This window comes from Diorhabda carinulata, chromosome 5 (assembly GCF_026250575.1).
Source record: "Diorhabda carinulata isolate Delta chromosome 5, icDioCari1.1, whole genome shotgun sequence".
NCBI lineage: Eukaryota > Metazoa > Arthropoda > Insecta > Coleoptera > Chrysomelidae > Diorhabda > Diorhabda carinulata.
In genome coordinates this window covers 20,297,956-20,312,960 of record NC_079464.1, presented here as the reverse complement: position 1 = coordinate 20,312,960, position 15,005 = coordinate 20,297,956, and the positions used below count along the sequence as shown (strand labels likewise).

Here is a 15,005-nt window from a genome sequence, read left to right as displayed (position 1 = left end):
TTTTGAATGTAACAAAAACTGTTTAACCTTTTATAAATTTACAAAAACATTGATCGATAATTTTATACTTTCGCGGTCATCTCGTTTTTTGCCTCTAGAAAATCGAAAAATCTTCCGATTTCGATGAGTTTTTTTTTTAATCTTCGTTTTTACGGCGGATGTACGAAAAACATTATGGGAATAAAAAAATGAAAACTTATATTGGTTTCGGGGCTTAAATGTTCATAAAAATGCACTCATTCACGTATAATTATTGATAACTTTTTTCCAAATTATCAAATGAAGTTGTTATATTGTTTTTTAAAATCTACACAAAAAAACGAACAAATTGAAAAAAAACTGCATAGAAAAATGTTGATTTATCATATCTTTACAATTAAAAATAATAACAATTTCTCTTAAAATTGATCTTTTTTCGCATATTATCGTTTGTACCTTTTTTATTGAGTGATCATTATATGAACAAAAACTTAAAATCACTTATTGTAATCAATTGTACAATATCCTTTATTTTTGTAATTTAAAGATCATTCATTGAAAATTTTATGTAGTTTCTATTCAAAATACACATAAATTATATTTTTTTGTCATTAAACATGAAAATATCAAATTTTGAAGTCATAAATATTATTTTAAGATACTTAACATTCAAGAATCATCATACATATTTTTTTTGTAAATATTCATTTTTTTGTAGTTGATTTTGACAAAAATCAATAAACAAACATATTAATATGGGATTTTTATTCAAAATATTCGTTTTTTTCTGTAGATTAACACAAAAAAATCATATGAAAATCGTTTGGTGCTTGGTACAAAAGTTATGAACGATTATATCTCAAGAACAGGGCCGGATTAAGGTAGGGGCTTGGGGGGCTACAGCCCCGGGTCCCAGGTCCAAGAGGGCCCCATCATTTGAAAATCATTCTGTATTTTTTGAGGTGTTGATACAACAAATCTAACGTATTGATATTATTTTGTGAATTTTTTCGGGTTTCCGAATTCCTTAAGGGGGCCCCGTCATTATTTTAGCCCCGGGCCTTATAAATCTTGATCTGGCCCTGCTCAAGAAGTGCATTTATGACCACATTTAAAGTCATAAAATATATCAAATCTTCAAGTGAGATATTTCGTATATTTTCAAAAAAAATTCTTTCTCTAAGTGAGATAAAAAATAAATAAATAAAAATTTCTCAATTTTTTTTTCAAAACGTTCTTTTTTGCATAGATTGACAAAAACATATATGAACTGCGTTTAATGCTTTGTAAAAAAGTTATGAAGGATTATATCTCAAAAAGTGCATTTATGACCACATTTAAAATCATAAAACCAAATAAAATCCTCAAGTGAGATATTTCCTATATTTTTAAAAAAAAATCGTCGAAATCGGATGATTTTTCGTTTTTTAGAGCCTTTATGATAACATTTAAAGTCAGAAAATCATATGAAATCTTTCACTGAGATAAATAATGATTAAACAAACAATTTTTTTTCCAAAATGTTCGTTTTTTGTGTAGATTAACAAAAAAAATATATGAACTGCGTTTGATGCCTTGTAAAAAATTTATGAACGATTATATGCGAAGAAGTGCGTTTATGATCACTTTTTAAGTCGTAAATATATATATATATATATATATATATATATATATATATATATATATATATATATCCAAGTGAGATATTTCCCATGTTTTCCTCAATTTGAGCAAATCTTCAAACTACAAAAGAGATCTTAGATATTTATTCGTACTCACTGCACGGAATTCTTTAAGAGATTGAAAATTCTGATTCTTCTTGCCTTGTTAATCTTTGACTCCGTAAGCCTAATTCGTAACCACGCTTCTCCAATTTCAAAAAAGTCGTTGCAAGGCTATCCACTTAGGAACGCGGAGATCGATCTTCACCCACCTACTCAACGTTCAGAATTAGTTAAGGGCTCGATATTTCACAATGCGAAAAAAATGCACAATCACTTGCCAAGTGAAATCAAATCGATATAATTTTTTCCTGCAATAATTTCAGGACATATTTACTGGAAAATGCCTTCTCTTCTGTAAATGACTTCTATTCTAATAAAAATATTTAATTCCCGACATGCATACTGGTTTTATTTTATTATGGACTTATATACTAATTATTACCTATCACTATCACCTATAATTTTGTTATTCATTGTAGTTTTCTTCTGTAGATAGAAATTTCATTGTATTTGTATCTTTATTTAGTTATTTTTATGTTTGTTTTTTAGTTTTTACTAGCTTTTGTCTACAAATTGTAACAATTTTTTAATAATCAAGCATTTCTCCCTCAATTGTATTAATTAAGATTTATGGTACACGATCTTAATGGCGACCCACATCATATATGATTAATTCCTGGGGTCTCTTGGACATTTGAGTTCCTTTAAGGTATTTTTGTACTTTATTTTGTATGTGACTTCAACGACCATACTTATAGATAATTATAACCTTTCATACAATAGACGTTTTCAATATTGAAGAGAAGTCTGTAAGCAGATAGATGTCTTGATATTCTGACGTTCGTTCGAGTATGGTCGTCGGATTGTTAAAGCCACGTTTTTTTTATTTTTTAATAAGTAGTTTTGATGTTTTAATACAACGAATATGGTCAACCATCATTGGTTAGCCCAAAGATACATTAAGCATATAAGGAAAACTCTTGCCAAACTTTTGTTTTTTGGTGGATTGAAATAATTTCACATACATGTAACTTTTCCATTTAGAACTACATATTAGGATAAAAACTAACAAAGCTCCTTTTGTTTCAGGAAAGTGACTGTGAAAGTAGTATTGGATCACCCGAACCTGCGATAAGTGCTGAAAACGGTACAGATCTTACAATAACATCGAAACAAACACATAATCGTTCAGAAGAATCTAGTCAAACTGAATCCAAAACAACCATCAGTATGTGCCCCACTTCACACATAAACGGAGCTAGTAAGTAGTACTCTTACTATAACCTTTTGTCAAATTTGCGAGAAAAACAAACCCCTGTAACTATCAACCAGAAAAAAAATAAAGGTTCGATGTATTGAAACCACACATCATAAGTAGAAATAGATAATAATAAGAATAAAAAGGAGAGTAAGATAAGCATGTATGCTGTCTCCTGTTTAATTTCTATTCAGATGCTCTAAAGAACCTAAAGATGGAATTTAAGGTAATGAAGTAGTAGATTAAAAATCAGATATGGTGTTAATCGTTGATAACTTGTCGGACTAACAGCAATCGATTAATAAAGTAAAAGAACAAAGCAAAACATTTAGTTGAAATATAACACCAAAAAAAAAAATTCCAGCATAACATTCAACTCGAAGCCCATAAAAACGTAAGGAAATTTAAGTATTTGGCCATATGACTTTGGAAAACACCCGACAGGAATTTCTGGAACTTCGAATGTTTATCTATACCTTTCACGATTAAGATTCATTCAAATGCTACGTGTGGTGTATGCTTCTCTACGGTATGGAATTAATAAATTAGAAGCTTTCCAAATGTTGCTGTATGGCAGAGTCCTTGAAATATCCTGAACAGCTAGATTAACAAATGAAAAATACTAAACGACGAAAAATCTTTGAAATTGTCAAAATCGCATACTTAGGGCGTATAATATAATACGTAATATCAATTCCTAAAACTGTTGGGGGCATGATCAAAGGCTGAAGAGGAATTGGAAGAAGGAAAATGTCTTGGCTGAGCAATATCAAATAATGGGCGAGCCTACACAATATACAGTCGTTAATACATCCCGATAGGAATAGAGAAATGTTGCAAATATCTATTAACGGATTACAATAGAAGAACTACTTTGAATGAAAATATTACTTAGAATAAGAAGTAGTCCAAAGTGAGTCTTGGGATCTTGTCATTATGTATGGACTGGGACTGTCAGAAATTAAGAACTTTTATATTTATGAAGAGTAGAATATATGACACAGAGTTTTCTCTGTTTTCGAAATTGTTTCTGGAAACGTCGATGATATTCATACTGAAAACATTGTTTACACCTTGAAGACGATTACTTGGTTATCGAAACGTACATCCATGTGTAATTGTGAATGATAGTCTTATGACAGTAGTAGACAGTATTTTCTCTGTCTTCAATTGATAAATTACCAGTGGGAAGCTTGGTGGAAAGACAATGTTATGAAGGATCCTAGAAAAGCTAGAAATACGTCTCTTGACTTGAAACTAAGCATATATATAAAAATACTTTCGGGAAATAAAGTTGTATTTTTGTTTTAGTGGCTGGACTGGTAACTCTTCAAAATCTCCAAAACTTAGCATCTCTTCAAAATCTCCCACAAGTGGCGTCACTAGCAGCAGGACTCACGAATATGGCAACTTTGGCCAATAACCCAGTGAATGCTCCACTTAATTTAAGCGTTAGTGCATCTGGTAAGTCCATTCATATTTTCATAAAAATAGTAGTCAATTAAAACAGATTTTGTACACTCTTATCCTTGTAACAAATCCATAACTTTCTCAATTATTTCTTTGGTTTTTACATAAATTATGATTCGATACAAATCTCGTTGAAAACATATCTTCGCTAATAAAAAAATAAACACTATTAGAGCTCAAAATCAATATGATAAGGTATTTTTCTGTTCAAGATCAAAACTTCGAAGCTCTGATCTACCAAAGTTTGAAGTGTCATTGTTTAAACTTAATTAATATCTAGACTATAAGTATCTAATCATAAAGTTAAACTTAACAACTTTTTTCACATTTCTCGAAAATCTTTAGCCTTTAACATTGATATTAAACCTTCTTCAGAGTTGCCAGATCACCATTCTACTTCCAATCGCAGATGTTGCAATACCTATAATTTCATTTGTTTTTTCTTTCACGATGTGGAATGGTCTACTTATCAGTGAAATTATTCCTCAACCATTAGAAACTGACACTTTCAATTATTTTTTGCAGTAACTACTCCTAGGAGTACGCAACCATTGACAATAGCAGAAACTCCTCCTGGCATAATGAGCAATTCAATGAATAATCAACCACCTCCTCCTCCTCCACCAGCTCCGGCGACGATGGGCGTCCCTAATAGTACTTTAATGGGATCCCAACAACCTCCAAGTATGCCGCAGTTCATTTTAGCATCGGGACAACTTGTACAGGGTATACAGGGAGCGCAGCTTCTAATACCTACGTCACAAGGTAAGTTATTGAGACTAAATAAAAACAAAATTTTTGAATTTTAATGGTAAACGTAATATGGTGGCTCAAGAGTAGATAAATTTGATGAATAATTTAATATTAATCGAAGCTAAAATATTTTCTATGTATAAAAAGTGAGGTTACGATATCTGCTTAAATGAATACATTAATTTGAATTGACTGGATGAAAACTAATTTTACAATTTAAGAATATACATAATTTACAAATGAACGTTTATTATTTTGTCATAAATACGATGTTATAAGAGAATAATTTAAAAAGAGAATTCAGAAAAAATATATTAATAATTTATTATACTCATAGAACACCCTGTAACTATAAAATTCTTTCACGCATTAAGAAATCTAAACACAGCATTTGCAAGTATGCCTAGTTGGTTATGGGTTAAATTAATGCCAAACGAAGCTTGACCAATATAGACAAAAAATTGATGAAACAATTTGAAAAATGTTTTCAAAATGCTACGCCCAAAACAAATTAGTCATCATATTTATGTATTTTCTATGATGACGTTATCTTATCTTATCGACTCAGTAGAAAATTTTCAATAAAACAGAAGTACTGAACGGCTCCGTGGCACCAAAGGGAACCATTTTCAGACTTAATCGATTCGTTCTAAAGATTTGGGCGATTCGTTTCCGTGGCCTTGAATACCCCGACCTCAAATACATTGGTTTTTGCGACATTGGGAACTTCGCAACTCCAAAGAAAGCCATTAGGTATTGCAACTTAGCGATTCCTTTCTGCAGCGTCAAAATACAGTGGTTTTTGTGACCTTAGAAAATTGCTTCGCAGCACCAAAGAGAGTCATTCGGTTTTGCGACTGTAACTATTCGTTTCCGCGGTCTCAAATACCGCGGTCACAAATGCAGTGATTTTTGCTATCTTAGAAAGTTGCTTCGCAGCTCCAAAGCGAGCTGTTCGGTTTTGAGACTTCAGAGATTCGTTTCCGCGGCCTCAAAATCAGTGCTTTCGACCTTAGAGAGTTGCTTTGTGGCCCTAAAAGGAGTCGGTTATGAGACCTGAAGGGAGTCGCTCCGCCGCCCGAGAAAAATAAATTTTTGCGATTTGATCAATTCGTTTCCGTGGCCTCAAAGGCAGTAGTATTTGCGCCTGAGGAAATCGCTTCGCGGCCTTAAATAGAGTCAGTTTTGAGAGAAATAAAAAGTGTTCTAAATAATTATACTGATATGCTCTACCCTTTTTTAATTTATATAAATAGTACGTTGAAAACAATGAACTTCACACCTTCCAGAATTCAGGATTGATGTTGAATTTCTACGATTTAAAACTTCTTCCTAAAATCAGTTCTAAATCAACCATGTGAGAAAATGATTCTTATTAGAGTTTTTTTTATACATTACTATGTAGATTTGCTATCTAACTATAGCGTAGATCTCAATCAATTACAATTATTTTGTTTTGTGTTAAGGTTTAGCAACGCAAACCATTTTAACAATCCCAGTCAACCATGTGAATAGTTCGGACCAGATGGTGAATCTAGCGCTAAATAATGGTCAAGTGATACAGACATCTTTAGCCAATTTACAAGCTATGGCTCAAACTAATTTAATATCTAATGCTACAAATCCAGGTAAGTCAGTTTCGGAAAAATCAAATTCAGTCACACGTCATGATCGCTTCAATTTAATTTATGAATTTCCTAAAACCACGCTCAAACACGTTCAATTCCTAATATTTATTAAAGTTGAATTATTTTTAAATAATTTAAACTAGAAACTCATACGGCTCTTTCAACAACTTTCATGTTGTAATTGTTTTTTACAAAAAATGTGTCATGCGAGGGTTATATGAAAACTTTCTTAACCTAACAAAGAAACAAGAGCTTTTGCCCATGATCAATTAGCTTCAATATACTCTCCTTTTAAGTCTATATACTTAGTCCAGAGGCGCTTCAACCTTTTCAGTCCTCCAAATAATAGTTGCTTGTTTCTTCTGCAAGTCACTGAGGTTCAAATCTGGTGAATACGGTGGGTGTTCAACCAATTCGGGGTAGAAATCGTAAATTTTTGTTTTGTGCAATTCCTCCCTCTACTTTATCAAAAAATGATTAATACAATTCCATACCTGCAAGGCCTTGGAAATATTTATTCCAATTTATTTATCTCCTAAGTGATTATGTCATTATTTTTTGCCATGTTCTTTGTATCATGTGTCAAAATTTGATAGATATATGATTTAAATACCTGTTTTTACTAACATTGTATTTATCATTTTTCCAGCACCTCCAACTTCAAATGGAACCATCAACCCGAATCTACTAAACCCAGCGACATTGACTCACCTCCTTTCTAACGGATCAACGCAACAACTACTGCAATCCATACCTCAACTTCTTAGTAACAATCCTCATGCAACCCACAATACTTCTCCTTTGATAAATCCTCTCGCTCAACCCCACCTCCCCAACCGATCTCCTCTGATCAATACCTCTACTTTACTTAGCAGCTCCCCAACACAAACCAACCAAAATAGAAGCCAAATTAATGTTTCGAATATGGGATCATCGCCTTTAGGATCTGTACCCTTGGGGTCCACGTCAATGGGAACCGTGCCCGGTCATTTGGGAACGAGTCAGAGCAGCCATTATGTAGATACTAAGATGCATGGAAATAATTTGGGAAATATACCAAGAAATCCTTCGCCGGGTGAAAATTGTAGTAGAGTGAATGGAGAAATTAGTATTAATACGAACCATGCTGGTAATTCTAGTCATAATATGAAGAGGTCGCCTAGTTCGCTCTCGCCTAATTGTACAGATAATTCTACTGCTGATTTGTTAGTGGATTCACCAAGTAAGTTTTAAAAATTTAATAAACGTTAATTAGAATTTTAATTAAAATATAAAAATGAGTTAATGTGATATCATTTTCTTCGGCGTCGTAAAAACGGAGGTTGATCCAAATGGCTATTGCCGCACGAGAAACCGCAGCTCTGAAAATTTCTGTAGACGTCTCTCCGAGTTAGCCATGAATTTTGGAACTGCAACTTTCTCTCCTTGATTGTGGTGAGAAGTTACCCGTTTGCTGTAGGATCTCTGTTTGCCTTATGTTCCGTCCAAGATATCCGCAACATTCGCCTGTAGGCGTACATTTCGAACGTAGTTTCTTCTCTGTGGCTGCATCTATGGCCAACTTTCGCATCCGTACAGTAGAACAGGAAAGATGTAACAGCGAAGCATTCTGGTCCGGAGTTCAAGGCTGATGTTGCGGTTTACCAGAAGTGTCCTCATGTTGCTCAGAGTTTTCCGAGCTTTCTCAATTCTTAACATGATTTCGAGTTTTGAGTCGCATTGCTGGTTGATAAGCGTACCCAGGTATCTTAGAGATGACACTTATTCAATGATCTCTCCATGGAGTCTTAGGGTGACGTTTCTTTGTATTTTTGAGAATACCAATAGTTTGGTCTTGGACATATTCATATAAATACCGAATTGCTCCCTATATTCTACAATAATGTCCATAAAGGATTGAAGTTGTAGTAGGCTATTGGCAACTACCACAGTATCATCTGCGTAATGAAGATTGTTTATAATGTTTCCATTGATCTTTATGCCTCAGAGTATTGGTTAAACAGTAGGGGAGACAATTCACATCCTTGTCACACGCCTCTTCTTATTCCTATCTCTTCTGATGTGAACCCTTCGATTATGACTGCTGCTGTTTGGTGCAAGTAAAGTTTGGGTTTGACACACAGTCAAAAGCTTTTTTATATGTTATATACATGTGTAGAGAAAGTACGGTACGGCATAAAATGATATATTCTTCTTTCACTTGATTTACAAAAAATTTTGCCGTCTGGAGAAATAATTTTTTTCACTTGTTGTAAAATAAACCATAACTTCGTCAATTACTGCAGCAACACTTGTTTCTGAATTTTATATAAAAATTTGAAGGTGAAAAATAAAAAGTTGAAGACCTAACCTACGAAGATGGTACGATGGTCCTAACAAAGAAATTCTCCTTTTAGCTCATGTTCAATAAGTTTGTCTGCAGATAGAACGATTTTACCTCTTCTAGAACAAATTCTTCCTTTTCAGTCCATTGTCATTGTCATTGTCAAACACTTGATGGAAAAACTGTTTTTGCTCCACTATAAGCAATTGCTTTCTTTCTCATGTCCAAATTTTTAATTAATATGCGAAATACCGCATTTTTTGAAATGCCTACTATGTCTTCTAGCTCACACACTTTCAGTTGACGATCATCCAGTATCACTTCGTGGATTTTCTTCAATATTTCTGAAGGCGTCACCTCATTTGATCGACCACTGAAATGATGGTCTTCGCAGGTCGTACGGCCTCGTTTAAATTCTGCTAACCAATATTCCCAGAGTAGTTCAGCTTTTGTATTGGTTGGGCTAATGCCTTTCAAATAAAAGTATTGTATCACATAACGATGATCAATTTTTGATCAAGTTTTGATGACGACTTCGGGCGTTTTAAAAATAGGCAAAACAAATCCTGGTCCACTAAAGGTTTACGTATATCTGCAAAGAACATGTAAGGAAATTCTCGGATAGTGACTTCTTCAAAAATTATGTGAAACTATACAGAAAAATTTATCATAAGACAATAAAAGCTTCCAAGGATATTTATTATAATAAGAGACTCGCCAATTCTCGTAATATTACTAAAGAAACATTGTCCATTGCGACTAAACAAGGCTTCTACAACGAGTATAATATCTACTTCAGCTGATAACTTTATTAATTACTTTGTGAATGAAGCTTCTCATGATCCGCTTTCATATCTCCCCGATGCTAATAATAACTTACACAGTTTCTTTATGTCCTTAGGTTCGCTGTATAATGAATGGCATCAAAAATAAATACTCATCTGGAACTGATGATGATGATAAAAATCAAACATCGAATCATCGCCCTATTGCACTCATTCCACGTTACCAATATCCAGTGACCTTAAATCATGGTGGGATTCTAATCTTCTGTGTCTCAACGTTTCTAAAACTACCATATAAAAATACATTCCAGTCTTTTTCATTAAATGACACCACCATTGACGTCATTGAATCTGTTTAATTCTTAGGGCTTGTTGTGGACAATTCCTTGAAATGGGAGTTACATTTTGCCTTATCTAAAAAATGCATTTGGCATTGAGATCAGTTTCCAAAGAACTGAATTTGAGTTAATCTTCAAACTACAAAAGAGAACTTACTCAGAATAAACAGCAGGACTTACTGAAGGAACTTCTTTAAAATATTGTGTGAGTGTTGGTGTAAACGGTGTATTCAGTATAGCAGTTTGAAAACTAACTACTTCAAACTTGGATTCGATCAAGCAAGTGACAAATATCGTTTATCCATCGTTTTTTTTTTGTTGTTTCTTCGTTAGGTCAAAAATGTTCCAAACAACTTTAACTTTCTTAGATCTTAGAAGGATACGATATTGTAAGTTGCCGGTTTGACTCCTATTGTTTATAGCCTTTTATTAATTTGCGTTAATTACGGAAAAGACTACACATCGCAATATTTCATACAACAATTATTTATATTGTGTTGCGTTTAATAAAAAAATCATAATTATAAATAGCACAGGGACACATTCATCCATCTTAAATTAGAGTAAACTCCTGAAACGGCACCAACAATTTACTGATGATCTAAAAATAGCAAATAAGATTCCTCGTCCATTAATTTTAATGCGCGATTAACAAATTATTAACATTAACAATGATATGTATAAAGTTATAGCGCGCACACATATACTGACGTTATTATTACTTAAATTGAGTAATAGATTTATTTGTATTCTTCTTCTTCTATTATGGTAATCACCACTTACGCCCATTGTGTCAATTAAACCAATTGCAAGATGATAAAAACGAATTTACTCTTTTTTATATACTTCCAACAAAAGAAAATTGGAGTTCGATTACTATAAACGTCCTTAATTTTATTAGCGCTAGTAATGGGATTAATTTTTCTTTAGGACTAATTATCGTCACATATGGTAGACTCGTTAAACCGGAAATGTACAGGATGTTGAGAAAAATTACGTTTTTGAACAACATTGAATTGATGCCTCAAGCCATATCCAATTATAAATATTTGTTTTTATTTGTCTATCTCAAAACGTATGCAGCGACCCTCATACGTATGTATTTATTAAAGTACTTTCTGTAATACTAGGGATAATTAGTGTTTACAGCTGATTAATTAATGTGGAATAACTCTAGCTGCCAAAGATCTTCGTCTTCTATTTCATAATTCGAGGGTATGTGGATATAGATTTCGTCCTCTGTACAACAGAATCTGCACACTGTATTCTCTGCTAAGACAATCCTAGTACTATTCGTAAGCTGCTTTTACCTGTTACATTCAGCAGATCTTCTCTGGTTATAGTTTCACATGAACGTCTTGGCTTCTCTCAACCCTTGTAGATTATTCTTTAGCTTATACTACAAAAGGGTTTAGGTCCTATCAAGGGTTTGTTTGCCCTTACTTCAGCGAGTCTCTTTCTGAATCTATTGCAAGGTAACTTTATTCTTCTTGTCTAACTCATTTAGCATGCCCAGACATTCTCAAACCAGTTTTTATTTCATGACATTGGAGCTTTGATCTCTAATGGCTGCTTGGCTATCGAACTAGATGATGACCCTTCTTAGATTGAATTGAACACATTTTCCAGTTGCATATATTGTGCTTGAAAAATGTTTAGTTTGTCGTCCAGGCTTTCAGATTAGTTCTGGGCCCGGACACTCCTATTTCAAAACTGTCTGCTGTTTTATAGCCATCTGTGTCTGTTTGATCCCATTTGCTCCTACAGCTTAGTTTTGAGGTAAATTTTACTCAAAGTTAAACTTCTTCGATATTTCTTCCTGAGGCATATTATCAAGATTTGATCATTTGTTGAAGATGGTTTTTCCTCGTCGATTACTTTTCTAAACATTCTGAGTGGCGTTTTTTCCGCCATGCTTTCTGATACTATATGGAGAGGTAGAAAATTTGGAATCACTTCTAATTTTGGGCATGATGTCACGTATAGAAAACAGTCTTTATCATTTAAGAGTCAATATATATTTTATATGTTTAGGGTTAATCTTACCTAGATACCTTCCTTTTCACTGAATTCAATCAATTTTCATCTGTATATGAAAAATTTATATCACAATAAACAATAAGAGCATAAAATGAAGCTTTCTCATGTCTCAGTTTTTGCTTTCAATTCAAATATTCTTGGTCGTTGCTCGTAGATGTTTCAGCAGACGTCAATAACGAAACGGACTGATAATTTTAACATAGAATTCTCAGTTGAGTTGGGTGTAGTTTCATACTTATTAATTCTGTTTACAGTAATCCTGTTTGTAACAATATAAAATGCGAACTCGAATGGTTTAACTAAGATATTGGATGTTTGAAAAACTCATTTTTATATGGTGTTTTTTACAGATCAACCTACAATAAACCAGACAAATTCGAATGTAGTAGACGGTATAAACTTGGATGAAATCAAAGACTTCGCTAAAGCATTCAAATTGAGGAGGTTATCATTAGGTTTAACTCAAACTCAAGTAGGACAAGCTCTTAGTGTAACTGAAGGACCAGCCTACAGCCAGAGCGCGATATGCAGGTAAACATGCACTTTATTACTAAAAAAACTCACTAATTAAATAAATAGATCGTTTATTGAAAATAGGTTATTGAACTGCTTCTTAAAATATACAGGGTATTTGATTAGATTAGACAGACATCCGAATTTATGCTTGATCAAGGCATAATTTAATCTAGTTTAGTAGCCTCAGTAATGTTATAGGTCTTATACTGAAACAAGTATTCAATACTGTCCAACTTTATACTTCTTAATGTTTTTTATTTGTTTTTTGTGGTGATTTGCCTTGATAACATGTAAAAATGAACGTTTCGACCTACTTCGGTCTTGATGGAAATATTTTGATAAGTAGATCGAAACGTCAATCTTCAAATGTTATTCCAATCTGATTTTCATGGGAAAGAGACATAAAAGCAAAACAAATCAATACGAAAAAGCAAGAATTTATAGATCTTGAGTTATAGCTTCATAAAAATTTTATTAATATAAAAAATAAAAAATTAAAACCATATTAAGCAACCTCGTAATTCAATAGATACCTATACACAAAAGGTGGTCGAAGTTCGTTTAAATTTCGTCATGTGGCTGCTCTTAAGTCGGTGGAAGATGGTGCAAATTGGATTTTACATCCTACAATAGACATAAGTTACATACACTGCAACTTCTCAGCAAAAGGAAATTAACAAAACATCTGTTAAGACGTTAACCAGTCAGTCAGAATATTCGATTCGCTTTCTAAAAAACGGAAAATCAGTTTTCGAGGTAAATTTGTCTGACAATTTTCCGACTTTAACCTGAAGACGTCAGCACTTATCGTCATAAATTGGGAACTGCATTTGCGCATGAGTCGTAGTTTCTGTTTGACAATCGTATAAGTGAGTCATTGTGAGAATTGTGTTCTGAGAATAGAAAAAATTGAGTTTCGAACTGTCATTAATGATTGGTTTTTGAAATTTAATACGCTCACTCAACTGAAAAAAATAGTTAGATACTGAGTATACTATAAAATTTTGGGCAACTAAAGGCAAACGTGGTCGTATCATTTTGACCAACGAGGAGCGTTCGAAACAGACAAAAACTTAATTGAAAAAGTTCAACAAACGTTAGTAGACTACCTCAGGATCAAGATTATAACGTTGGAAGAGACTATCGGCGACTGCATTTTAAGAAAAAGAAAGTATTTTTCCTTGAGGACAACGCACCTTCTCACACTTCTTGAATTGGATAACTATTCACTTTGTCTGATATCCAGTGACTTTTTCTATTTGCTAACCTCAAAGTTTCACTTCTAGAATAGAGATTTTCAATAGATAAGTACGTTACCTCTTACCTAAATGCCTATTTTGAAAAGAAAGACAGCAAATGTTATTTGGAAGATTCTAAAAGAAATTATTATGGAAAGAAACCTCTTGTTTCTTTGTTATGTCGGAAACTTTTCAGACATCCCTCCTAGAGGGTAGATGCTTGTACTCCAACCAATGTCAATAATTTTATAAAATGAGGACACAAAAAATGGTTTTCGTATTGTATGAAGAACAAATTGTAATCATGAAAATATTATTTTTTTTTATTCGTATTTTCCTACTTTTCTATTGAATTTTCTACCAGATGTCACTATTTCTGTGTAAAGTTGTTATTCTTCTCCTTGTTTCGTTTTTTGATAGTTTTTATATGCACTACCGGGAAAAAGCTTTTGCCCACTCCTTAATTTATTCATTAAATTTCAAAATTACAAATTTCTCTTTCATATTGTCAAGCGAAGATCGAAACAGTGTCTAAGAAACCAAAACTAATAGTGTCCGTTATTTGGTTTTTATTTTTTTACTGTGAATTATTTTTTCATTGTTTATGATTGTAGTTTAGTCCCACTTAGCCCTGTGAGACGCAAAAACATGCTGGGATTTATATTTTTTCGACATCTTTTTGTGAAGTTCGTAAACGAATTTTTTTCCATCTCGCAAATTCAGACTGGTAAAACCAAGTAACTATCGGTTGATAATCGTCCATTAATTGCAAGTCTTCATAGTCTAAGCAGAGTTTGCCGTACCATTGCCGCTGAATTAAAAACTCCTCGGCGTACCGTAAATTGTGGAAAAATATGCATCCACCTGGAGCTTTGGCGATAGAAAACGTTCAGGATGGTCTCGAAAACCCATAAACGCTGAAGATAATTGTATTGTATTGATCAGTGAACGTG

The 15,005-nt window shown here is 33.1% G+C and overlaps 1 protein-coding gene across 2 annotated transcripts in view; it reads left to right on the top strand.

Moving 5' to 3' along the window:
• Nucleotides 1-15,005, top strand: part of LOC130894207 (POU domain, class 6, transcription factor 2) — a 154,394-nt gene that overhangs the window by 127,347 nt on the left and 12,042 nt on the right. For both annotated transcript variants that reach the window (XM_057800847.1, XM_057800849.1), the window contains exons 3-8: nucleotides 2,793-2,964; nucleotides 4,273-4,425; nucleotides 4,957-5,196; nucleotides 6,651-6,812; nucleotides 7,462-8,034; nucleotides 12,649-12,829. In XM_057800847.1, the coding sequence (XP_057656830.1) occupies nucleotides 2,793-2,964; nucleotides 4,273-4,425; nucleotides 4,957-5,196; nucleotides 6,651-6,812; nucleotides 7,462-8,034; nucleotides 12,649-12,829 (1,481 nt within the window). The remainder of the gene's footprint in view (nucleotides 1-2,792; nucleotides 2,965-4,272; nucleotides 4,426-4,956; nucleotides 5,197-6,650; nucleotides 6,813-7,461; nucleotides 8,035-12,648; nucleotides 12,830-15,005) is intronic.